This window comes from Heliangelus exortis, chromosome 20 (assembly GCF_036169615.1).
Source record: "Heliangelus exortis chromosome 20, bHelExo1.hap1, whole genome shotgun sequence".
NCBI classification, from domain to species: Eukaryota; Metazoa; Chordata; class Aves; order Apodiformes; family Trochilidae; genus Heliangelus; species Heliangelus exortis.
The window spans coordinates 11,218,186-11,242,086 of record NC_092441.1 but is presented as its reverse complement, the minus strand read 5'-3'; the positions used below and the strand labels follow the sequence as shown (position 1 = coordinate 11,242,086).

Sequence of the window (23,901 nt, the reverse complement as noted above, 5' to 3'; positions counted from 1 at the left end):
ACAAAAGCATTTTGAGAAGCGATTAAAACAAGCAAATAAACACAGAGAAGATATTTTAGCACTGAGTGCAAGCAGAAATGTTTGAAGGCATAAAAGCCAGTTAATTCTTATTGGAAATCAATGGGCACTGAAGAAATACAGCACTCTTGTACCGCTGGAAAGCTGTTCGTTGACTATGGATTGCCCTAATCTCTGCTTTCACTAAAACAAAATCAACATGTAAGGTTCTCATTGATTGCAACTGTCCACAGATTTCCTGTTTGGAAAAGTTGCCTCTCTAGACCTCATTCAACACACCCTGTACTTCACTCTGTTCAGGTTAATCAGCTGCCCCTAGAGCTCAGTTTGAAATCTGGCTATAATAATGCTGTGCTAGTCGGAGTAAAATTGAAAATACCACCTAATTGCACGGAAAGGAATGGAAAGGGGAAAAAAAAAAGAAAAAAAAAAAAAAAAGGGTTATTTTATGCCCTGGTTTTTATCTCAGCCTGTCTCTGAGCGCCTCCGAAGCGTGCTCTCTACCTGCCAAGCTCAGGGGCTGCCACCGGCTTTCCCGCTGCCCCCCGGCGCGGCTGCCTCTCCTCCCGGAGCTCAGCTCCGCGTTCCCTTCACCGGAGAGAAAAAAACCGAACCGCAGCCGAGTGGCCGAAACTTCGGGAACAGCTCCCACGGCCGGAGCAGCCCAGCACCTCGGGTTTGCTTTGGCGTGGAAGGGGGATCACTCCCGGCCCGGCGACCTCCACGCTACCATTCCAGATCCTCCGGACCCCGCCGCTCCCGCCCGCGGGACCCTGCACGGAACCGCCCCCCGCTCCCCGTACGGCACCTGCCCCCTCCCCGCCAGCCCCGCAGCGGGAACCCGCTCTCCCGGGCAGCGCCGGCGGGGCGGGGGGCGGTGGCAGCCCAGCCCGTCCTCTCCGGGGGCAGCCCCGGGGCGGCCCGGTCCGGTCCGGCCCTGCCTCCCGCTGGGGGCGGGGCGGCCGCCGGCGGGGCCGGGAGCAGCGGGGTCGGTGCGGGGCCTCCGCCGCCGCCCATGGAGCCCAACGGGACGGCGGCGGCGGCGGCGGCGGAGGGGAACGGCTCGGCGGCGGCGGGGGACAGTGGGTCCCCCGGGGGAGGCCCCCTGCTCATCCCTTCGGCCTTCGGGACGGTGCTGTCGGTGATGTACGTGGCCGGGGTGGCGGGAAACGTCTACACGCTGGTGGTGATGTGCCACTCGGCTCGCTGCGCAGCCCCCATGTACAGCTCCATCGTCAGCCTGGCCCTGGCCGACCTGCTCTACCTCTCCACCATCCCCTTCATCGTCTGCACCTACCTGGCCCAGGACTGGTACTTCGGGGACCTGGGGTGCCGCATCCTGCTCAGCCTGGACCTGCTCACCATGCACGCCAGCATCTTCACCCTCACCCTGATGTGCACCGAGCGGTACCTGGCTGTCACCCGACCCCTGGACACCCTGAAGCGGTCACGCAGCTACCGGAAGGTGACGGCGGGGGTTGTCTGGTCGGTCTCACTGCTCCTCACTCTGCCCATGATGCTGATGGTCACCCTGACTGAGGGGGGCAAGGCAGAGGGCAAGGTGAAGAGGATGTGTGCACCCACCTGGAGCTTGGACGCCTACCGGACCTACCTGACTGTGCTCTTCAGCACCAGCATCATGGCCCCAGGGATCATCATTGGCTTCCTCTACACGCGCCTGGCCAGGACATACCTGGAGTCCCAGAGGAACCCCCCCCACAAGGAGAAGAGCAAGAGGTCCCCCCGTCAGAAAGTCCTCATCATGATTTTCAGCATCGTGCTGGTCTTCTGGGCCTGCTTCCTACCCTTTTGGATCTGGCAGCTGGTGCGACTCTACAGCAGCCCCCTGCAGCTCACCACCCAAACCCAAAAGTGCATTAACTACCTGGTGACCTGCTTGACCTACAGCAACAGCTGCATCAACCCCTTCCTCTACACCCTGCTCACCAAAAACTACCGGGAGTACCTGCGCAACAGGCACCGCAACTTCTACAAGTTCACGTCCTCCTTCCGCAAGAGGGGCTCCAACCTCCAGTGCTCCTGGGGACGGTCCATGTCCTCCAGCAACCAGTTTGACTACAGCTCGGAGGTCCTGGGCATGGCCACACTGCAGGACAAGTGAGGAGGAGGAGCACTCTGGAGACACCAGGACCAGCGGAGTGTCTGGCCAAGGTAGGGCTTTGGGATCCCTTAGACATGAAGGGTCCTAAAAACACATTTCTGGTGGTCACTCTAGTTAGGGACAAGAGGTTGTGTGAACCCGAGTGCTGTGAGATATTTTAATTTCCATCTGGCTTAGGGCTGTCAGGGGGTCCTGCCAGGAACCAGCAAGAAGAAATCCTTCTGGGTTTTGGGTGCAGGAGATGAGGTGGATGCTTTGTTCAATTCTGCCAAAAATTCCTTTCGCACTTTCCTGAGTTTTGCTCAGCTTCATTTCTGCACCATTTCTCCTGTGCAGTTTCTCAGTGCTATCCTCAGACTACAGCTGGCTTAGACTCACAAAAGTCTGAAATTGCCTGGTATTCCTTAAGTCTGGTGCAAACCTCAGTTTTGCCCTATATATCACCACTGTCTGTTCCTAGTGTGTTTAAAGAGACCTTTAAGCCCCTTTTCCTATTTGCTGTTACATTCTGGTGCACTACAGTTTCATCAAGCTTAAAGTCTCTATTTTGAAATCCAGTGCAGCAGCACACTGAACTCCAAGCATTCAAAAACCACAAGGTAAGCTGGCAGAAACCACAGGATTACCTAAAAAGAGCTTGTAATTTATTAAGGTTTCTACCTAAGGGGATTTGAGTTTGCCACGGATTTTTCTTTTAAAATTGGTCCCTTTCTCAACAGTCAACAGGGCTTGAGAAACAGAAAATTTGGAAACAAAGAGAAATGTCCTATAATCCTATCATTCAGAGTCCTGAAATGACTCAGTCTAAGAAAAATGACTGAATCCTATATCATGAGACTTACCATAAAAGGGAAGAACTTATTCATGACATTTCATCCAATGAATTTTGCCTCAATGTATTCTGCTCTTCTTCACCCCACTCAGTACCTCATAGAAACTTTCACCACAGATACTAGAAATACCTGTAAGCATTTAAAGAATTGTAAACCCTCAGTTTATAAAATATATGCAAATTAAAAAGTGGACCATCAGCAGGTTTCCCCTTGCATAGTCTCTTCACCCAGCACAGGGGGTGTATTTACCAGGGGAGAGGCTGCTGTTCCCAGCTGTTCTCCGAAGAGATCCTGTATGTGGACATGAAGTTGGGTTCAATATTCCTCATTCCTTCTCTGGGACAGGCTCCAGGGATAAGTAAAGCATGATATGAGTTCCATAAACTATTGCCAGCACCTAGTGATGTCCAGGGACTTCTGAAACAACAAGCACTTGCTTAGGGAACAGTAATTTTCACTCTCTTATGGCAGACTCTGACCCCCACTGCTTGAGAGGAGCCCTGCAGGTTCCTGTGTCCTTGGGTGATCCTCTCATGGCTCCAGCCAAACTTCAGGGTACACTAGAGCTACAGCAGAGACACAAAGTGCCAGCACAACAGAGAACACAGCAACACACTGGATTTTGTGCACTGAACGAAGAGAAGAAAAATAAACCCTTCAGGGTACACATTGGCTGAAGACCAGGGAAGCACCTTCCTGTGCTGGCAGTCAGGCATTCTTATAGCTGCAGTTGTTGGGGTGCTTTTCAGGGAGGGAGAAAGCAGTGACTCACCTTAGGACTGCTTGTATTGCTTCTAACCATGAGACTGTCTTTAAAACACTGGTGACCATTTGCCATGTGCCGGTACCATGTAGACTGCTGGGCTGGGCAGTGTAAGTAGACCTAATGGTGCTGTTTCCTCATGAAAGAGGGGGACTCACACACAGTTTACATTGGGAACTGGCAGGGAGAGCAGGTGGCAACCCTATCTAGGAACAACTTTTCAGGAACTAACTAATTTTTTAATTATTCATCCTGAAGTCACTGTTACTTCTCCTTTGCTTCCCATTTCTGGGGCTGGAAGTCACTCCCATGTAATAACAAAGAGAAACTTTAACTCCAAAGTCAGTGTGGGGAGGCTGGGTATGTGCCTCATCTGCATGGTATGCTCTCAGGGATCATTGCAGTGTGGCCAGACAGATGTCCTGGCAAATCCCAGCAGTGGCTGCATCCCTTCCAGGGCTCGCACGTGCCATCTGCCCACCTGCAAGATAAAAAAATACATCTGTTTCCTTATGGCTACAATTTAAAAAAATAACAAACAAAACAAAGCAAAGCACCCTGATTTGGATCCTGACCTGACACCATCCCAATGTGTCTTGATTTCCATTGCTTGGCTGGAAAAAAGGTCCTTGGAAGGCCACTTACCCACCACAGCATCATAAGGCTGCTGGAGGATGGATGATTACCATGTATGAAACAGTTGCAAGGCACAGTATATATATGTGAACAGGTGTATGTAAGGGGAAGGAGGTGACCCAAGAGCTGTATAGATGCAGAAAGAGAGTATTAGGGAACACACTTTCTGCTTTAAAAGAACCCCACAACATCTTTGTTCAAGAATCTAAACATTGAAACATCTAAAGCCAAACAGTCTGGACATAAAGTTATTAATAAGAAGAAGCTGAAAAGGAGTCGTGTCTAGAAAAAAAACAGGGATGAAAATGCAGAGCAGACAAAATCTACACTTGGATTTTGTGGGGATAATGTGGGGATGATCAGGGCTTGATTTGGGGTACACTTTGAGATGTCCCGTCAGGCCCTAGAGGGGTTCTGCTACTCTGCTCAGTGTCACAAGCAGTGCATAGGGGGGGGTGGGCTTTGTGTGTCACATCACCAGAGCATTAAACATCAAAGGGTTGATGGAGGAGCAGCAGATGAAAGGCATAATATTTGTCACTCAGTGGGTTTTTCAAGCAATATGTGCTTCAGCCTGGTCCCATCCCAGCACTGTTCCTCCCTCCCATCAGACTTTAATAAACCTGTATGAGGTTACTCTAAGGAAAGAACCAGTGAATTTGATGATACCCACAAAGCACATCACTGGGGCAGAGGAGAGCCTCTTGAACCCACAGAACTGGCCAGCAACTAGAAGATGCTGCTGTGCATAAGGCACAATGACTTTTCAGCAGCATGACACAGCACAGACCTTCACAAACACAGCTCCTCAGGAGCCTCTCATACTGGGGATCAGAGCTCAATTTAAAAGAAGAATTAAATAAACAACATCCCTCTTATGGTCCCATTGGACCAGTTAAACTGCCAAAAGTCAGAAGGCTTGACTCCCTTCATAAATATCCTGCGAGAGCAGATGTTTTAACTGGGCTCCTCATGTCTGTAATTGGGTGATTCTTGACTCTTCTGGGTCTGCTCGTGTTTTGGCTATGAGGAGCCAGTGGATCTTCCTGGAGCAACAAAAACAAATTAATCTGGCAGATTGCTTTGGAAGGGGATTGCTGCTGCCTGTCTGTAGCAGAGTCCTGTCCAGGGCTGACCCAAACTTCAAGTTACCCATAATGGGTAGCTCTGCCTTCAGCTGATCACAAGTATTCTGGGGAGAGTCTTTTGCTTCTGAATACTGAGATCCTTCCAAACCCAGACCATCTCCCATCTGTGCAGCTCATGCTAAACTTCTGTAAAGCAGCTTGAGCTATTTTTTGTGTGAGGGAGGAGAAAATGGGTTACCTGTCCTCAACACTGAAAGGGGTGAGTCAGGACTCCCAAAACCCACGAGATAAAACCCCAACCACAGAGGCTGTGAAAGTGTATGAAAATTTAGGTAGACCAGTGTGCAGATGGTGACACTTTGCAAATGCAGACTCCGTGCATCTTGTCACTTCATGGTGAATCTGAAGCATCTCAGGATAGGGCTGAAGTAACAACAGGGAAATTGGGATGAACTGAGCAAAATGTGGTGATTTTCCTGAAAAACAATTTTACTGTAGGTGTTCTCCTACATTCTGAGAAGGCAAGTAACGTGTAACCTGGAATCATTTATCATACCCAAATCGCTGTAACCCTGTGGGGTTTAATGGGGCTTTTTTGTTCTTATAAATGATATTTTGCAGCACATTTAATAACACAGCTGGTTCTTCAGCTAAATGGGAATTTTAGAATAGGTGACACCATTTTTGTTTTGGGACAGAGGTTGTCCCTGCAGCACTCCATACATGCTTTACAAGAAAAAAATTAGTTTAATCACTAGAAAATCTTTTCCAATACTCCTTAGGGATTTCTGACCAAAAAAACCCAACAAACCAACCCAGAGTGTGAAAGAAACCCAGTTTCATCCTGAGTGCCCTTTCCTGCCTTTAATCTAAGGTACCAACTACTGCAGCAATGGCAGGTTTTTGCTCTCAATTGAAAAGAGAAAAAGCCAGTCCTTGGGGGACAAGAGAGGCTCTTTTCCCCAGACATAGGAGACTCCATTTGAACCTCACTCAATTTTTGCAGACATTACCTGCAATCATATGGGGGTTTTGTAATTGTCTTTGTCCCCAGTTTTTTACACCAAATTCGCAATGAATGTTCAAAAGCCCCACATTAGAATTTAATCATGAGTTTGAGCAAATCATTAACATTTTCATTCCTATTTTAGCAGAAATTTTTGGTGCTTAGCTTGTAACTGAACTAGAAGTGATGTTATGAACAATTTGCACCATGTGCAGTACAGAATGCTCAGCTCACTGCCCAGCAGCAGCACCCGAGGAGAAAAGGGGAGATGACCAAGGTCAGGAGCTGTTCCCCCATCAGGGTGACAAGAGAAAGACCATAAACCTCATCTTCCAGCCCAGCCCTCAAGCCATGGGAGCAGATAATTCAGGACCTGAGGAAGCCTCAAGGAAGCTCAAAAAAGTCTTTGCTTGGAAGTTTGGCTGATTTAGGGGCACTCGGCTCTTACCATTGTGTATCTGAGTCATTTCATCCTTCAGAAGGCAGAAAGTTCACTCAAAACTGCTGATGTGAGTGGCATCACCTCTGTTTCCTGTTTTTCACAGAATCAGACAGGTTGGAAAGGACCTCTGAGATCATCAAGTCCAGCCTTTAATCCACTACCACGGTGGTTCCCAGCCCATGGCACTGAACGCCACATTCAGTCTCTTCTTAAAAACCTCCTGGGAGAGAGAATCCACCCCCTCCCTGGACAGCCCATTCCAATGTCTGATCACCCTCTCTGGAAAGAATTTCTTCTTAATATCCAACCTAACCCTCCCCTGGCAGAGCTTAAGCCCATGGCCTCTTGTCTTACTGAGAGCTGCCTGGGAGAAGAGACCATCCCTCTGGTGACAGCACCAATTGTCCATCCTGAGGGCTCAGGAAAAAAAGATTGCTTTTTATTTTAGGCTTTAAACTATAGTGGCTGTACACAATCAAGGCACAAGCCAACTATGTAACAGCATTCACTATCTTTAAAGTATATGTTACTAACAAAAGTCTGTTGTGAAAAGCAAATCCTACATCCAAGTGCTAATTTCCCCACATTTCTTTCTATGCTCAACTTTATTCCTGTCGTTTTGCACAGCACCCTCACTGCCAGCACCCACAGAAACACTCAGAGCTGGTGACAAACTACAGTTTAGTTCAGCTGGGGATTTTTTTTGCCAGGTAATTGTAAAGACTTGGAGTTAATTGCTGTGGTTCCTAAGAAATATATTGTTTTGTCTTCAAAATTGTATCAGCAGCTTCATGGATAAAAGTACCCTTTAAGAGTTATTGTTACTGTCATTGTCACGGCTGGCTTGCTGGGAATAAATCTGAAACACAGTAGAGAAAAATTTGTCTCGGTAGCAAGGGATTTGGTGGGTTTTGATAGCCCAGGTGGAGTTTTGTGGAAACAGAGGACAGAGCTTGCTTGGTTCCTGCCAGACACCCAACACTGGAAGAAGTTATTGGGGTATATTAAACCCTTATACAGGACATATATTAGAAGTTATTGAAAATTAGTCATATTTCTGCTCAGGAATCCAGCTTTCTGCCTGCACCAGGTTTCCAGCAGGCTTTATATTACCTTTGGGGGAGACTAACTTCATCCTAGTTCAATCAGAACTGAGCTTTGTGCTCTGTGGGCCCAACTAGAGTCTTCCTGTCCCCAGAGAAAACCTACCCGATGGGTTATGACAAAGCAAAATTGCTGCAACAATATTTTTCTTTGGCCTGCCCAAGAAAGGCCCAATTAAAAGAGGAAAAAGAAAAATTAATCCTGCAGAATTATTCTGGCATTTGGGCTCTACTTTTCTGGTTTTCTCAATTTAAAATTTAACTTTTAATTTAAATGAAACATTTTTTGTAAATGCTAGGAATGATTCTGTGGTGAGAAACAAGGTGAAGACTTAAGAAGCATTCATTGCATCTTTTAGAGAAGGCTGAACTTCACCATTACAGAAGATCCCATCCAAACCCCTCCATCTGGAGGGAAAGCAGTAAATAAATTTATGCAAAATCAAGGCAGACAGCAGTATTAGCTGCTGAGGATACAATTCTAAAAGCAATGTGGTGCTAATGCTGGAGAAGTAAAATCTGCCAAGTTTGTTCCAGCTTGCTTAGGGCAGTGTCTCTAGGAGATGTCATTAGCCTTTCCTTGAGTGTTCCCATTAGGATCTTGAACTCAGCTTCTGAATTCTTAACTAAAACCAACCATGATTTCATCCAAACAAAGCAAGGGAGATCCTGATGCTCAGTGTGGTGTGCCCATAAACACAGCCTTTTGGAGACAGTTCCCACTTCATATATGCACTCCTGCAAACCTCATCAGGGACATCCATCAAATTCACAACACTTCTATGCCTTTTATATTTTTAAAATATCATCTTGACATTTGAGACCCACAAGTTCTTGCAAGAAGCCTCCCAGAAAAATACACAACATAGCAAGTACTTCTCAGGTACATTGAATTTCACTTTCAGAAATCTGGAAGGATGGAGCAGGTAAACTAACTGCAATGTAGTAATGCTTAAAGGAGAGAGACAGTGGCATTCTGGAGGGCACATGGAGAAAGGACACCTAAACCTCCAGGGAGATGCAGGTCCCAGCCATGCATGGCAGTAGGCAGTACCAGCTCCCATCCCAACCTCCTGCAGCATCCTCCCTTTGGGAAGCACAGCCTGGCAGTCAGCTCCCAGCATTACACTGCTCAAAATCCCATCAACCCCACTGATGTAAATTGAGTTTCTGCCTTTTATTTGTAACAGATTTTTTTGTTTCATTTAACAGTGTAAAAGGGAGTATCTTACAACAGCATTGTTATAAAAGCAGCTAGAGCCCTGGTTACCTGTTGCCACCATGTTTTGAAAGCAGCTTTCTGCCCCTGGGCAGCATTCAGATTAAGGAGTGGCAGCAGGATGACATGGAAAGTCTCTAGCACCCACCTGCCTCATGCCTTGTGGTGGCAGCACTTACCTGATCCCACCCAAGTGTATATACTTATTTTCCTTCACATCATCAGCTGGGGGTCTTGCAGGCCATTCATCCCAAAAGCACTAATGCTGTTGATAAGTAACCCAGGCAGGCTTAGAGATAGCTAATAAAAGATTTACAGAAGAGATTTACAGTGGGTTTTATGTTGCCTGTGCCTGTCGAGCCATCCAAGCTCAACAGTTTATCTGAAATGGGGGGAGGGGTCAGAAGTCCTGGCTTCTCACACAAATTGCCCACTGGCTTGCACTGTGACCTCAGGGAAATTGCTAATTCATGTGCTGCTGGTGACCAGCAGCTTAGAAAACAGCAATGCTATTCCCATCATCTACACAAGTGTTTGAAGACATCACTGACTTGCATGAAATGTTTTGAGGTCCTTGGATGAGATGTGCTACCTATGGAAAAGTGCTCCTCAGGGACAGCTGAGGGTTTGCCCTGGCTGTTACTGGTTGAAGGGAGGAAAGGCTTGTGCACCAGAACATCTCTGCCTTTGATTACCAGCAACCAGCTGACAAAAATGAGCCTGAAGCCACAGCAGTGGCAGCTGGGCTTGGCTAGGAACATGGCTGAAATTAGCATCCTGATAAAAGCATCATCATTGCAGTGCATCTATACCCCCCTCACCCTCTTTAGGTGAGAATCAAGAGCAGGAGATATGGCAGGGAAACAAACTCTTTTGTCTTTACCTCCCAGTAGCCTCCTCTTCTCCACGCAGCACGGGGGTCACTGGAGGTGAAGGCAGAGCATATCTTCCAGGCAGAGCCCTGCCACAGCCTGCTCTGATTGCAGGATCTTGGTGCAGAGAATGCTGAATAGAACAAATTCTCCCCACACTCATCACTGATTGCTAAACACAAAGGAGCTTCCCTGGTGTTTTGCTGTTAGCATCTTTTTAGAATGATCAAATCTGCTGAGGAACCTTCACCTGCCTTAAGCACACACAGCACAAGAAATTCCCAACAGAAGCAGAGGAAATAGCAACAGAGGAACTGGCTTTGTTTGTTTGTTTGAATACAAAGGAGAGTTTGTTATGACAAACATCTCTCAGATTTCAAAGCATTGCCTCTGTCTTTGCAGCAGCTTCTCTTAGGGAGGCTGAGAAAAGGAAGCTCCATAATCTATACTGCCCAATCCTAAGGGAAAAGCTCCCAGCAGATCTGGTTTTAATGGGGAGATCACAGCGGAGGGATGGGGACAGAGCTGGAGCATTGCTTGGCCTTTTACCTCCACCCATATGGAGGTAAAACATCTCTACCAGATGTTGTGGGCCCTGGGTATTCAGTGTCTAACTGTTCTTCAAGGAAAAGAAAAGAGGAAAGGAAAAGGAAAAGGAATCTTGGGTTTAGTCCACTAAAAGGCAAGAAAAGATTAAGTCATTCTGTTTTATAGGCTCATTTTGTTTTTTTTTTTCTACTCAAGCCAAAACCAACTATTTCCCGGCCCAGTAAAATTCATCACCTACCTCCAGGCAGTTCAACCAATTCGACTGATGGGCCATGAAAAGAAGTGCTTGTGAAACAACATCTTCAAATTGGTGTTAAAAATCATGAGTGCAAAGCTTCAATGCACTTGAGCTTATTTTTATTTAAAATATCACACAGATCAGCAAATGACTGATTTTACAATACAATGACTTTTACCCTGCTGCAGCCAGAAATACTGTTAAGACTCAGTTCTCAGAGTGTGTTCTCAGAGGATTTGGGCTTTACTGTCTGGTCTCTCCTTTCTGGTCAGTAAGGCAGTGGCTTTCCTCTCTAGAGGGAGGCTTTGTACAGTCTTGCAAGGCAGAATAACCATCAGGAACCTTTATCTCTTTGCCAGAGCACCCATGAAAACATAGTGCTGCAGCTTCCATCCACACTAATAATTTTTATGATGGATCTTCTGGAAGGGAATACACACTGAAGGACTCAGCATGGGGGAGCAGTTTTCCCAATGCTGCCTCTGAACCTGTGGAGTTTTTTTTCCTGTTTGGTTTTCAATTATTTGACTCACACTTCATGGACTTAGTTTCCTGGCACATTAACAGCTGGTGGTTTTGGAGGCAAGGGCCTCCAAATTACTTCCCTGGAATGTACAGTAATTACTTGCTGAGTTCATTATAATTGTTCTGTTATTGAATTATTTGGAAAGGCAAGCAGGGGGAATATTTGGTTAATTAAGAGCTCATTTAATCACTGCTAAATTTAGCTTTCCAAAACAACACTCACCTTCCCTGGATTTGAAAATCCACATTGCACCCACATTGCCAGGAGAAGCAGGAATGATTTTCTCTTCAATCTTCAGTTATCAAGATGTCACCTGCTCTTCATCTTATGGTGTCATGGCTTTTGTCCTTATTCCCTGATACCTCCAACCCTCCCACATTTGGCTTCGTGGGCATCAAGAGCTCTCTGAAGCTGCTGTCAGTCTCCAGTGAGAGGTTCAATTAGAAACAACTCACCTGTAAGCACACAGGCACTTCTGAAACCAAATTCTCATCTGATGGAAAAAAATGACATTACAGACAAAATAGCAAAAGTGAAAGCATTGAACAGAGCCCAGTGTGAGCAGGTAAAAAGCTTTTGAGTCCCTGCAATTTTTCTGTTGCTGCTGATCTAACACAGTTGCCTATGTTTGAGGTTTTTGATAATTTAAGGGTTAGGGGGCAAGTTTATTGTCCAGAGGATGCTAGCAGGTCTTCCAGTCCTGCACACACAATAAAGAGGAGGAGTCCATACTGAAGTTCATCCTTCACAATATGCTTCAGAATAAAGGAAAATTAATTTTTCTTTTAGGGAGAAGACATTAGAATAAGCCAGATCTTGCTTGTCTGGAGACACACCAGTTTTTTACAAAGGCATCCATGAACTTCTTGTACTTATGTTAAATGCTGCAAAGAAGGAAAGTAAGTGTCATGGTTTAACACTGGGCCAGCAGTTAACGAAATGACAAATGCTCTCGATTAATTCCCCTCCCTGATAAAAGAAAGGAGAGAGAATAAGGGAGAGAGACTTACGGGTTGGAAACTAAACTACACAGCTTTAATGAATACATGGTAAGAAAGAAAAAAAAAAATTAAATTAATACAAATATGCAGAAAAATGATACCACGTTCCTCCCCTCTCCCCCAGTAATTTTCACGTCACCCCTGAGGCTGCAGGGCAGCCCTGGGAAAGTCCAGGCTGGAATCCTGGGGTCAGCAGCAGTCGGGAGCTGGAGGCAGGAACACACAGATTCAGGCTGGCACGGATCAGGAGCACAGGCAGAGGAAGGGATGGAATCCTCCCAGGATGCTGAAGCAAACAGGGACAGGTGAAGAAGGGCAAGAAGGAAGGAGTTTGACCCTCGTGATCCCTCAAATTTATCCTGAGTATGAGGTGCATGGGATGGAATACTCTGTTTCGTCAATTCTGGTCTCTTTCCCGAGCATAAGATGGTCCTCAGAATGGAGCAGTGCCCTTGGTTCTGCAGAACATTCTCCAGCAGTAACTATAAACATGGGGCATTATCAGTCCTAGCAGCAGACACTGACTGAGAAACTTGCTGTTAGTGTCAGCAAGTACAGCTGCTTACCAGAGACTTAGCTGAAAATTTACAAGATTACAAGACAGAAAATAAACTTTATCCTGGCCCAAACCAGGACAATAAGTTTTAAAGAAGTCTTTCAGAACAAACTCTGCAAGGTAAATTCTGCAAAACAGAAGAGCTGTCAAAGCAGGTCAGTTTTAAAATCTGACAAACTTGGCAGTTCCTTCCTTGCAGCAGCAGGAAGCCACATCCTTCCTGCAGTTACTCCTGGTTGCAAAATTGTTGAATGAAATTAAATAAAAACCTGTCCAAGATTGTAACTCTCAGAAGGACAGAACAAACCACCTGGAAGGGTAACCAGTTGAGTACTTCAGCAGGCCCATTATTGACTGTTTTGCCAAACTGCTCCAGATGAATGGAGCCACAGTTTTTTCTGCTGCACCCACTTCTTAGAGTCCAGGTCTGGCAGATGTGTCCTCCCTGTCCCCCTTGCTGACTGCATTTCAGCCTTGACAGCCAGAGAAAGCCACCCAGCCCTGCCATACCCTGAACCTCCTCCTGGGGTGGTCTCCATCTCCTGCCCTCTGAGGGGTCAAGGGACACCAGGGTTTCCTTGGCTTCCTACACAGGAGTGTGTGCAGTCAGAATTCTTGTAAGCATCAGTTTTACTGCCTCTTCCCAACATAAACTGGACAAATTGATGGAGTCCTGGCCCCCAGGATAAACACCATCTCAGCTGTTTAGAGTAACTGTCTCCTGAAAGAAGACAGCTGAGCTGATGCTGCTGGGAGCTACATCAGGGTACAGGAGGTGCATTGGTGGCACTACCCCAGCAGGAACCTTCCCCTGCTCTCTGACACGAACTGGAGCAAAAGGAGGATTAAGTCAGAAAAAGCCTGTGCAGATAACTCGGGTACCATAAGAACAATCTTAATTTAGTTTGCAGAAACACAGAGGCCCAGCAATCTCTATCTGAGTCACTTGTAAAATTCCAGATGAGGGCTGGCTTAAGCCTGAGCCCAGACAGAGGTTGGCTTTTAGTTGCAATACCACAGTGTTGCAAAATGCTCAGTTTGATGGAGTTTTTGTATTTCAGATTAGTTTGAACTTTTAGTTCTTTAGGAACAGTAAATCCTTGCATGATTAGGAAGCATTCTTGGCTATTATCTCTAAAAAGAACTTGTTTTAATATTTATGGTCAGGCTAGTCCTCTTGAAGCAGACTGAGATTAGATAAGCTTATTAACTCAAGCATTCTTTCCACACCTGCATTCTTCCCAACAAAATTATGTTTCCCAAGTTCAAGGCAGCTAATTTAGAGGCAGATTTTACACACATTTTTTTCACACTGATACAAACCTGAACCACTAGCATGCTCCAAGAATAAAGCTGGCTCAGATGTACACAGGCTGTCCTCACCTTTGAGGGCCTTGAGCACAACTGGAAAATCTTTTGTCTCCTACACGGTGCAGCTGTACTACTCAGTGCATCCAGCAAGTGTCATCACCACCAGGGACCCAAAATTTTATTCACTTAGAAAGGTTTTGCAGTATCCTAGTCCTTTGTGACTAAGGTGAACCTTTGTGTTCACCTTACCATCAACACACCCTCTCCAACACTTGGGAAGTACCTATGGATGTGTAAAGCAAGTAGTAGCTGCAGCCTCAGGAGGCAGCTTAATAACCAAGATGAGAGTTCTCCCCTGCTCTGTGTCCATCCACAACTAGAAGGAAAGAAATCTAAGGTTCAATAACCCTGTTCAGCTGATGGGCAGGGGAGAGGCACAAAATGATATTTTTTTTCCTGAAGTTAATTGATTCACTTACTCAATTTCATATTCACTCAATTTCATTCATTAAAAACAAGGCATTAAGGCTCAAAGCTTTTTGGTTTTTCAATTATGTGAAGATCTAATAAAAGGATATTAGTGTCCCTTACGTTTGCAACTTTAATAGATAAACCTCTATAAGTGCACACACAATTGCAGCACTATTATACCTCCCACTCCCGGGCAATCAGGTGAAAGCACAGCTGCTGTCAAGCATCTTCACCTCTGCCTTGCTCAGGATCCTGCAAGTCAAAAAGCTGGCCTGACCAGAGGACAGAACAATTAATTTAGACCTGACTATCTCAAAAATACCTCCCTGTGCAATTCAGCTACAGAAAAGCTTTTGATTACTGCCCATCTGTTCATGCTTTATGGCTGAAGTATTTAATTTAAGGAGAACAATTAGGAAGAGGACAAGTTTTAATAAGCTTACTCCAAATCCCAGCTCACAGTCTTAGCTTGAGTCAAAACGTGATGAACTTGTATTGAAAGTGATAACTCTTGCAGCATGCTGGAATTCATTGACTCACAAGCAATCTGGAGGTGCTAAAAGCATTTCGAAAACCAAGTCAAGAGGCCTCAAATTCCAGCTGTGGAGATGAAAATACAAAGCCTCAAAGGTAGAAGGCAGTGAGCTGTGAAGATGGAAGACTTCAAGGCTCTTGGCACCAATAAGTGTGACATGATCAAGTGTCTTCATCACCTCCCAAGCTGGGGGTTTTTGGCTGGGTACTGAGAAATGCCCTCCTGAGAAACTTACATGCATTTATTTTGTATCTGTGTTGAGAAATTAGATTCTTCCTATCTGCATGTGGTCTGAATGGACAACGATCTCTGACAAATTGTGTGTATAACTAGAAAGGGAAAATGAGCAGGGAGAAGACTTGACTGAAAATCATAGAATCATAGAATTGGCTGGGTTGGAAGGGACCTCAGAGATCACCAAGTCCAACCCTTGCTCCACTCCCCCCGTGGTTCCCAGCCCATGGCACTGAGTGCCACATCCAGGCTCTTTTGAAATATCTCCAGGGATGGAGAATCCACCCCTTCCCTGGGCAGCCCATTCCAATGGCTGATCACCCTCTCCAGAAAGAAATTCTTTCTCATGTCCAACCTAAACCTCCCCTGGCACAACTTGAGACCTCTTGTGCCCTCTTGTCTTGCTGAGAGTTGCCTGGGAAAAGAGCCCAACCCCCCCCTGGCTCCAACCTCCTTTCGGGGAGTTGGAGAGAGTGATGAGGTCTCCCCTGAGCCTCCTCTTCTCCAGCCTCAACACCCCCAGCTCCCTCAGCCCTTCCTCACAGGACTTGTGCTGGATCCCTTCCCAGCCTCCTTGCTCTTCTCTGGACCTGCTCCAGCACCTCAATCTCCTTCCTGAGCTGAGGGGCCCAGAACTGGACACAGGACTCAAGCTGTGGCCTCACCAGAGCTGAGCACAGGGGCAGAATCCCTTCCCTGGACCTGCTGGCCACGCTGTTCCTGAGCCAGCCCAGGATGCCATTGGCCTTCTTGGCCACCTGGGCACACTGCTGGCTCCTCTTCAGCTTCCTGGCAATCCAGACTCCCAGGTCCCTTTCTGCCCCTCTGTGCCCAGCCTGGAGCTCCCCATGGGGTTGTTGTGGCCAAAGTGCAGGACCCGGCACTTGGAATGTTGAACCTCATCCCCTTGGGATCAGCCCAACTCTCCAGTCTGTCCAGGTCCCTCTGCAGAGCCCTCCTGCCTTCCAGCTGATCCACACTCCCCCCAGCTTGGTGTCATCTGCAAATTTGCTGCTGATGGACTCAATCCCCTCATCTAAATCCTCACTAAAGATATTAAACAGGACTGGGCCCAACACTGATCCCTGGGGGACACCACGGCCGCCATTTTGATGCAGCCCCGTTCAGCACCACTCTCTGGGCCCGGCCCTCCAGCCAGTTCCTGACCCAGCACAGATGCCCCTGTCCAAGCTGAGGCCTGACAGCTTTTTCAGGAGAATGCTGTGGGAGACGGTGTCAAAGGCCTTGCTGAAGTCCAGGTAGAGCACATCCACAGCCTTCCCCTCATCCCCTGATCATAAAAGGAGATCAGGTTGGTCAGACAGGACCTGCCCTTCCTAACCCCGTGCTGGCTGGGTCTAATCCCTTGCCAAATGCAAGAGTAGAACCTCAATGAAGAGTAACTGAGAAGAAGGTGCATCTACACCTCAACTAAAGGATTAAAAAATGAGTAAAACTTTGTCCTTATGGTTCCTAATCCCAAGAACGTTGAAGAATGAAAATCTCAAAACCTGACTCCGCTTGACAGTTCCACTACTGCTACAAATTCTTCATAAAGATTAATACACTGCAAACAGGGTCATGGGGAAAAAGGTAATTCCTTTTTAGTTCTAATGGGCCAGTCCATGGATAAATAGTGGACTGAGCTCATGTACCCTGTTCAATCTATGCTCTGGGTAAAAGCTGAAGTACGCTGGGACAGAACTGAGAGATAAAATAAATTATTTGAGGGGAGATAATGGGCAGAATCAAAGAAAGATGTGAAATTTGGAAAGAGGCCAGAGTTATGTTCCCTGGAAAGCTTTAGCACAAGCCACCAATATTCAGATGGAAGACAAGAAGTGCCTGAACAGATACATTAGGGATAACTGGACTGTCATCAAAAGAGCTGACTGGCAGGTTCCAACAAAAACAACTTAATTTAGCTTTCAGCTTCCTAAAAAGGTTTGCAAAAGCAAAGGTAAGGCAGAGGATACTATAGCTCCTCAGGGTATTTTACAAACAGCTGCAGACACTCATCACTTGCAATGACTCTGCTGGGGTTCTGAGGCTGCTTTGCTTTTCTGAATGGGGTGAAGATGATCCATGTGTGCCAGAGCCATCTGCAGATCAGAAAGGAAGTAACTCTTCTCCTATTCTTGGAATGTTTGGCTGGATTTCTGCTCAGGAGACTCAAAAAAGAGAGATAGGAACTGGGTTGGTTGTTTTTTTGGGTTTTTTCCCTTGAAGGAGGGAAGAAGAGGAGGGTTGTTTTTTGTATTTTATTATTTGTTTTTTCCTCCTTAAGAGAGCCCTGATGCTGGCAACATTTCCTGGGTTTATTCCTAGAATTTAAACAAGACATATTATATAGATAATACCTATATAGAACATGCATTTATTTTATATATATATATATATATCCCATATATATATATATAGTATTGCCCAAAGCATGTTATATGTGCATGTTAGGTCCATTTCACTTGCTAACACTGTGTAAGGATAGCTAAGCTGGATGTGGAAGGAATGTGAGGAACTTTACATTAAAGGCAAAGCCATTTGTATTTACTGGGGAAAGGAAAGCTAATAAAGGAGAAATTCAAATGTACTAACAATTACAAATTGAAGAAGAAACAAAACCAGATTTTCCTGACAGCATAATCACTATCAATGCCATTTCAGCTACACTTTTATTTTAATGTGCACATCATTCTGTGCTATAGTCTCCAGAAGTATCCTTTTATTGATCTTATAAACAAAACTAAGACATGAAACCAAATTTCTGCTATAAATCCAAATTAAGATCTTATTGTAAACAGAATAGTCCAGTACACATTTCGGACTTGAAATTCTGTAAGATGGAGCTTAGAGAATTTCAGGTGGACAATACATATTCAGGAAAATCTCAACATAAATTACCTTTCCAAGCCTTCAGTTGATCTATGGGGAATCATAAACCACAACTGCTCAGACAATGAGCATTTTATACATAAGAAATGCCAAGAAGAGCACTCAGAGTTGCTAAAATCTTGTCAGAAGGGATAAAAAAGTTAAAATAAAATGCATGTTACAGGACTGAAACCTAGGTTCACGCTCAAAAACTAATCTGATCACATACCTGTTAATTCTACAAAGATCCTGATATTCCCCAAAATTTTTAAATGGAAAATTTTAAAAGTAGCACAAGTGCATGAAAGTCTTTGGGAAGCTTCATTCAATTTCATAGTAGGGATTCAAACTCTGAGATGCTCTCCTGCTATATTTGCTATTTCACCCTGTGACTTTTCAAAAAAGCAGGCTTTACCTTTCCTTACAAGTATTTTTCTTTCACAACACAAATCAACATTCCAAAACACTTGCAACAAATATCCTTTCAGGTACAAGGCTGTAAATCTAATGCCAGGACTTAGCCCCAAATCACACTGGATGTGCACTGACCTTTCTTTGCTGCTCTTTAACCACAAGGGCTCTTTACAAAGGTTTTTCCACAACTGGGAAACATCAGCCCAAGCCTGCCCTCACCACATGATCAATTAAGAGCAGTTGTCTGCAGCAGTTTGGGGTCAGATTTATGGTAGTTTAACAGAACAAATTCTGTCCTCAGAGTAATCAGAGTTAAGAAACAGAGCACTGCATTTTCCATAGCAACAGGCAGGCTGAACCTCCAGAAGGACAGGCAGTAATTCAGGTATTCTAAATTCAGAATTATCTGTCAAGTATTGGGAAGAGATACCCTTAGTAAAAAGTTATTCAGGGTATTTTAGTAGACAAAAATAAATTAACCCATGTTTATTGTTAATGCTCTGTGAACTCTGCAAATTCCCCTCTGTCCCAGGAACATCACCCTTCCTGCAATTACTGTTCTCCCATGGGCAGCTGGGTTCAGAATCTTTTAGATCACACTGTACTTCCTCATTTGCTATTCAATTTCTTCATAGATCTAGATAATGCTTTTAGTAGCCTGGATATTGAAGCTTCTAATAGCAGCTGGTTGGTACTGAAACATGTTAAATTATTCTGTTTCTTTCAAAAGCTTAATTCTCTGACCACTATACCTGTTACACTATACCTGTTTTTCCACAAATCATGCTTGACAGATTTGGTCATCAATATTGAACACAATTAATGAAGCCTAAAAACTCCAAAAGACAAATACCAACTTGATTTTTTTTTCTGAATGACAATAATAGCATGAGAGATGTACCATGTTTGGGAGATCTTACAACACACAGGATCTACAGAAGGTGAACACCTCAGAGGATGTTTCCTGAGATCTCCCCTATAGTTTAACATCAGCTTAAGTGAAGAATTTTGGAGCACAGGACATCAGCCTGGAGAATCCCAATCTGAATCCACACAGGTCTATTCATATTTAGACTCCACTGCTATCACGTAATTCTATGGAAAAGGCCCTAATCTTAAAGCTCTAAGTAACCCTAAGAATCAAATTTTTCCAAGTTTTAAACCAGGAAAGCAGTTGATTGTAGTAAGTTGATTGTATTAAGACTGTTGTAATAAGTTGATTGTAATAAGAAAGCAAGGTAGCTGGCAAGATTGTACATTTATTACTTAATCTGTACTGCAGTGCAATCATCTCCTCTTTTCTCAAGTCCTTGCAATTTACTATTCAAGCAACATCAGACTAATGGTCCTAGTTAACAGCAAAAATTCTTTACATTCAACTGAAAGAAGTCCAAAAAGAAGTACTGAGAAATATTCTGAAACAAATAAAACAGCACTTTGGAAAAGATAAAAATAGCATTTCCTTCAACTTACTCTTAAGACTACACTGAAACTACGTATTTATTTGGCCCAGGAGTGTTTTAGTACTGAGCTTCAGCTCAAGACTATCAATTTAAAATGCAGCTGGACACCAGCTTCCCTCAGTCCTCACACAGAAGTCTGATTACCTCTGCCCAGCTCTCCTCTTTAATATTTACTTCATGTGCTGGGTGAGACAGCCAAGCCATCTCCATAAAACACTCTTAATAACTTGAAAGCTGAGATTCTAGCACATTTTCATCACGACTCAGGGAAAAAAAGATGAATTGGGAATGCTGCATTCTGACCAGAGGGGTCTAATACCATGACATTCCTCAGCACACAAAAGCATTTGTAATCCAAAAGCATCATGTTTTCTGGCTAACCAGAGAATCATATATCTAATTCTATAACTAATTCCAGTTTATAGCAGAAAATATCTGTAGCAATTCAATAAAAAAAAGCTCAAGTAAGCCCCAGTAGCCAAATCACAGGTGCATTGCTCACCAGGGCCCATGCAAAGGAGGATCCATTCCTTTCAACAGAAGGAATGTTCAGGAGAGTAACACTCATTTTGCTCTGGTAACTTAGGTCAAGGTTTCTACATCCCATTAGTAACTGTATAAACTAAATAATTAAGAAAGAAGTAACAGCAGCACAGGGAGTCATGGTCCAAGTGACTGTTTTCCTCTTACACTGGAGATTTAAAAAAATAATCAGAAAATAAAGAGCCCACTCTAGTACTCTTCTTCGTGGACTATCCCTTTGGGACATGAAGGCCATCCTCAGAATACACTAAATTTAAGATGGTCTCTAAGGCACTCTGCACCATCTACAGAAAAGGACATGTGAAAACAAAGTTTATTACAATATTTTAATACAACAGGGAAATTCTAGTTGAATGTGAGGTTACAAGAGATGTTATCACCCTCTTTTCTCTCGCAGGGCTTCTCTCATTCCATTTGACCTCCTGTTCCATCTTCAGAGGAATTATATCAAGACTGGATCCCCAATGCCATGGTCTGGGTTGCAAGTGAAGGAGATGGTGATGGCAAAACGAGTGCCCCAGTGAACCTTTTCCACCCGATGAAGATTCTCTGATCCAGAGGTGAAAAAGGAAACCCTGCCTGTAAAGACAAAAATATTTGAGATGAGTTTGCCACTCAGCTATTAGCACTCCTCACAGTTGTGCTGTTGTCTCCGTCTGGCTGTTCCGTAGCTACCCGAGAGCCCACAGGTCACCACAAACTGTTATGAGCTGCACTCTGACAGCTTTATGTACTGTTTAAAATGTATGTTAATCCTCTGTGCTACAAAGCTGGAGACATCATTCCATTGTAGCTCATAGTTTATAAAAAGGCAGAAGGAGGCCAAGAACATCTGAAGCCAGTTATTTGATGCCCAAAAGAAAAAAAAACAAAACAAAAAAACACACAAAAAAAACAAGCGCAAGCAACTCTAGTGACTGTCAGCCAAGTGTATTGATTTCCTGCCTGTCCCCTTCTAGTCTGGGCTCTAATTTTAGACCAAAGAAGGAGGAAGTGCTACAAAGGTGATGAAAAGCCTTCAGTGACAAAATGCTCAGCAGGTTTACAAGCAGCTGTGGCAGCTTATCAGCCTTGGTGCAGACCAAGGCTTTGCTACAGCTTTTTGTGCAGACTGATCACTCACTGCTCAGACAGGTTGGAGTTATGGATCAGTCATACAAGTTAAGTTTTCCTTAGAAAGAGCAACTCCCATCAGTGCATTGGCTTCAAAATGTTTCATGGATGGAACTGCTTCATTTCTGTGCTTCATCCTGTCCAAGCTCTGACAACCACCCTGCCTTGGGGGTCTCTAGGCCTTAAGTGGCATCAAGTTGAAAAGCAGTTACTTTGATAACAACAGCAGAGGTATATTAGCACCCCACTTGAAAGAGCAGAATGAAGCCCTCTGCATTTTTACTTTATTAAGCTGTTCTGAAAACACAGAAGTTTGCTGTTTAGCAAGTAACTCAGTGCTCACACAACTCTGCAGGACTGCTCCAGTTCTCCTGAGAAAGGCAGTGATGCCCATTTGCACAGATGTTTTATTCCAAATGTGTGTTTTTCCTACTTGGGCCTTTTTTTTTTCCCCACTGTTCAAATTAGATTAAAGTTTGTTAAAAAGCTGATCACAGGGAACTCATAATGATAATCTAACTCTGCTTGGGCCTTGTTCACAATCAGGCACAATTAAACACTTTCATGCCTACTTCAAATTTGCACAAGAAAAACTATTCCAACCATTATACAATCTCCACTGCAGAAGTGGTTTTCTATTCTAACAAGAAGTGATCCAAAAGATCCAGAAGTTATTTTACTTGCATGCTCCTAAGCACCACACCTGGGAGACTGTAACTAAACCAGACTGCTCTCATGGAGCTCAGTTTAGCATCTCATCTCTCAAATCCATTCCAGCAGCCTCTGTGTCCCTGACACATGCAGCTGCAGCTCACATTTCATCTTTCACAGTTCAGTCTTTCATAACTGCCAAGCAGAAGTGGTTTCATCCTCACCTCTGCCTGTGGCTACGCATCAGTAATTGGTGAAGCTGTAGGTATAGATAAAATAGATTCATTTGTATGCAGAGCTCATTTACACTTTGATGTCCCATTTTTCTGAATGAAAGACAAAAAAGGCAATGCATTCCTGTCCTGGGAGTATTGCAGTGAGCAGCACTATTCAAGGAATTCATACAAAGTCCCTGTGCTCTGAAAATTCTCTTTTAAAGTCTTCAACATCATTCAAGTACTTTATTATCAGTCCCTCGCCTACCCACCTACAGCTTTGCCTTAAACTGATTTTCAAACTTTTTTTGTTTGATCTCTTACTAGAAGTAATTCAGAGTTACATAAGTTTCAGTGTATTGTTTAAGCCAGTAAAATTGGATTTTTGGGCTATACAGAGTGTCTTTTAATATCTTTCTTTAATTAAGATGTCTTCGTATATACAATCTTATAGCTCCTTGTGCATCTGGTTCCATATCTGTCAGCTGGGATCACCAAGCCACTGAATGAGCCTTAAAGTCAGTTTTTAAAGATAGTTCTTCCTCACTTGGGAGAAGTTATTTTCAACTAAAAATTGCAAAATTCTGAAGCAGAAGCACTCTTTCCATAGTACACTATTTTTAATATTACATATATAAATATTATATATAAAACAGGGTTGACAAAGCTTTCAAGGACTATATGGTAGTATCACTATCCAGAGACTCCTGGGGAAGACAAAATAAAGCTGTACCATTACTGCATATGATGACTTCAGGGCTTTCAAGCACACTAAGAGTGGATCAATTACAATCTTGCTTCAATACACAGTATATGGAAACAACTTTTAAAAACTGAACCACTACAAAAAAGCAAGGAGGTCAGGACTAAGCAAGTTCCTTAAGAGAGCACAGACCTACCCCTGGGTTAACCTGTCCTTGGTGCAGCCATTTTTCTGATAATTTTTTAATTATGATTTTCAACCCCAAAGCTCCAGACTATGAACCATATTAGCAAGTTAGTAGGATCATGCACAATATGGGTCTGCTTTTAGCTGAGATATTGCATTCAGAGTGTTTAAAGTGCACTTTAAGTGTTACAAGTTGCCACAATTGGTGTGGCTGTGATG

General features: G+C 44.3%; 2 protein-coding genes and 1 long non-coding RNA gene across 3 annotated transcripts in view; 1 reads left to right on the top strand and 2 right to left on the bottom strand.

The window, feature by feature from the left end:
• The first annotated feature begins 439 nt into the window (after positions 1–439).
• On the top strand, positions 440–23,186 carry UTS2R (urotensin 2 receptor). Its single transcript, XM_071763858.1, has 2 exons — positions 440–2,190; positions 21,212–23,186. The coding sequence occupies exon 1, from the start codon at positions 467–469 to the stop codon at positions 2,138–2,140; it is 1,674 nt and encodes a 557-aa protein (XP_071619959.1). The 5' UTR covers positions 440–466; the 3' UTR covers positions 2,141–2,190; positions 21,212–23,186.
• LOC139805450 (uncharacterized) lies at positions 10,992–15,681 on the bottom strand. The gene is made up of 2 exons (XR_011729813.1): positions 14,935–15,681; positions 10,992–12,299 (listed from the first exon to the last, which is right to left on the bottom strand). It is a non-coding gene; the product is annotated as an uncharacterized lncRNA (long non-coding RNA).
• The window catches only part of OGFOD3 (2-oxoglutarate and iron dependent oxygenase domain containing 3), a 29,438-nt gene continuing 25,584 nt past the window's right edge, over positions 20,048–23,901 (bottom strand). Inside the window, exon 9 of the mRNA XM_071763862.1 lies at positions 20,048–21,393. Within this exon, the coding sequence (XP_071619963.1) occupies positions 21,257–21,393 (137 nt within the window). The 3' untranslated portion in view covers positions 20,048–21,256. The remainder of the gene's footprint in view (positions 21,394–23,901) is intronic.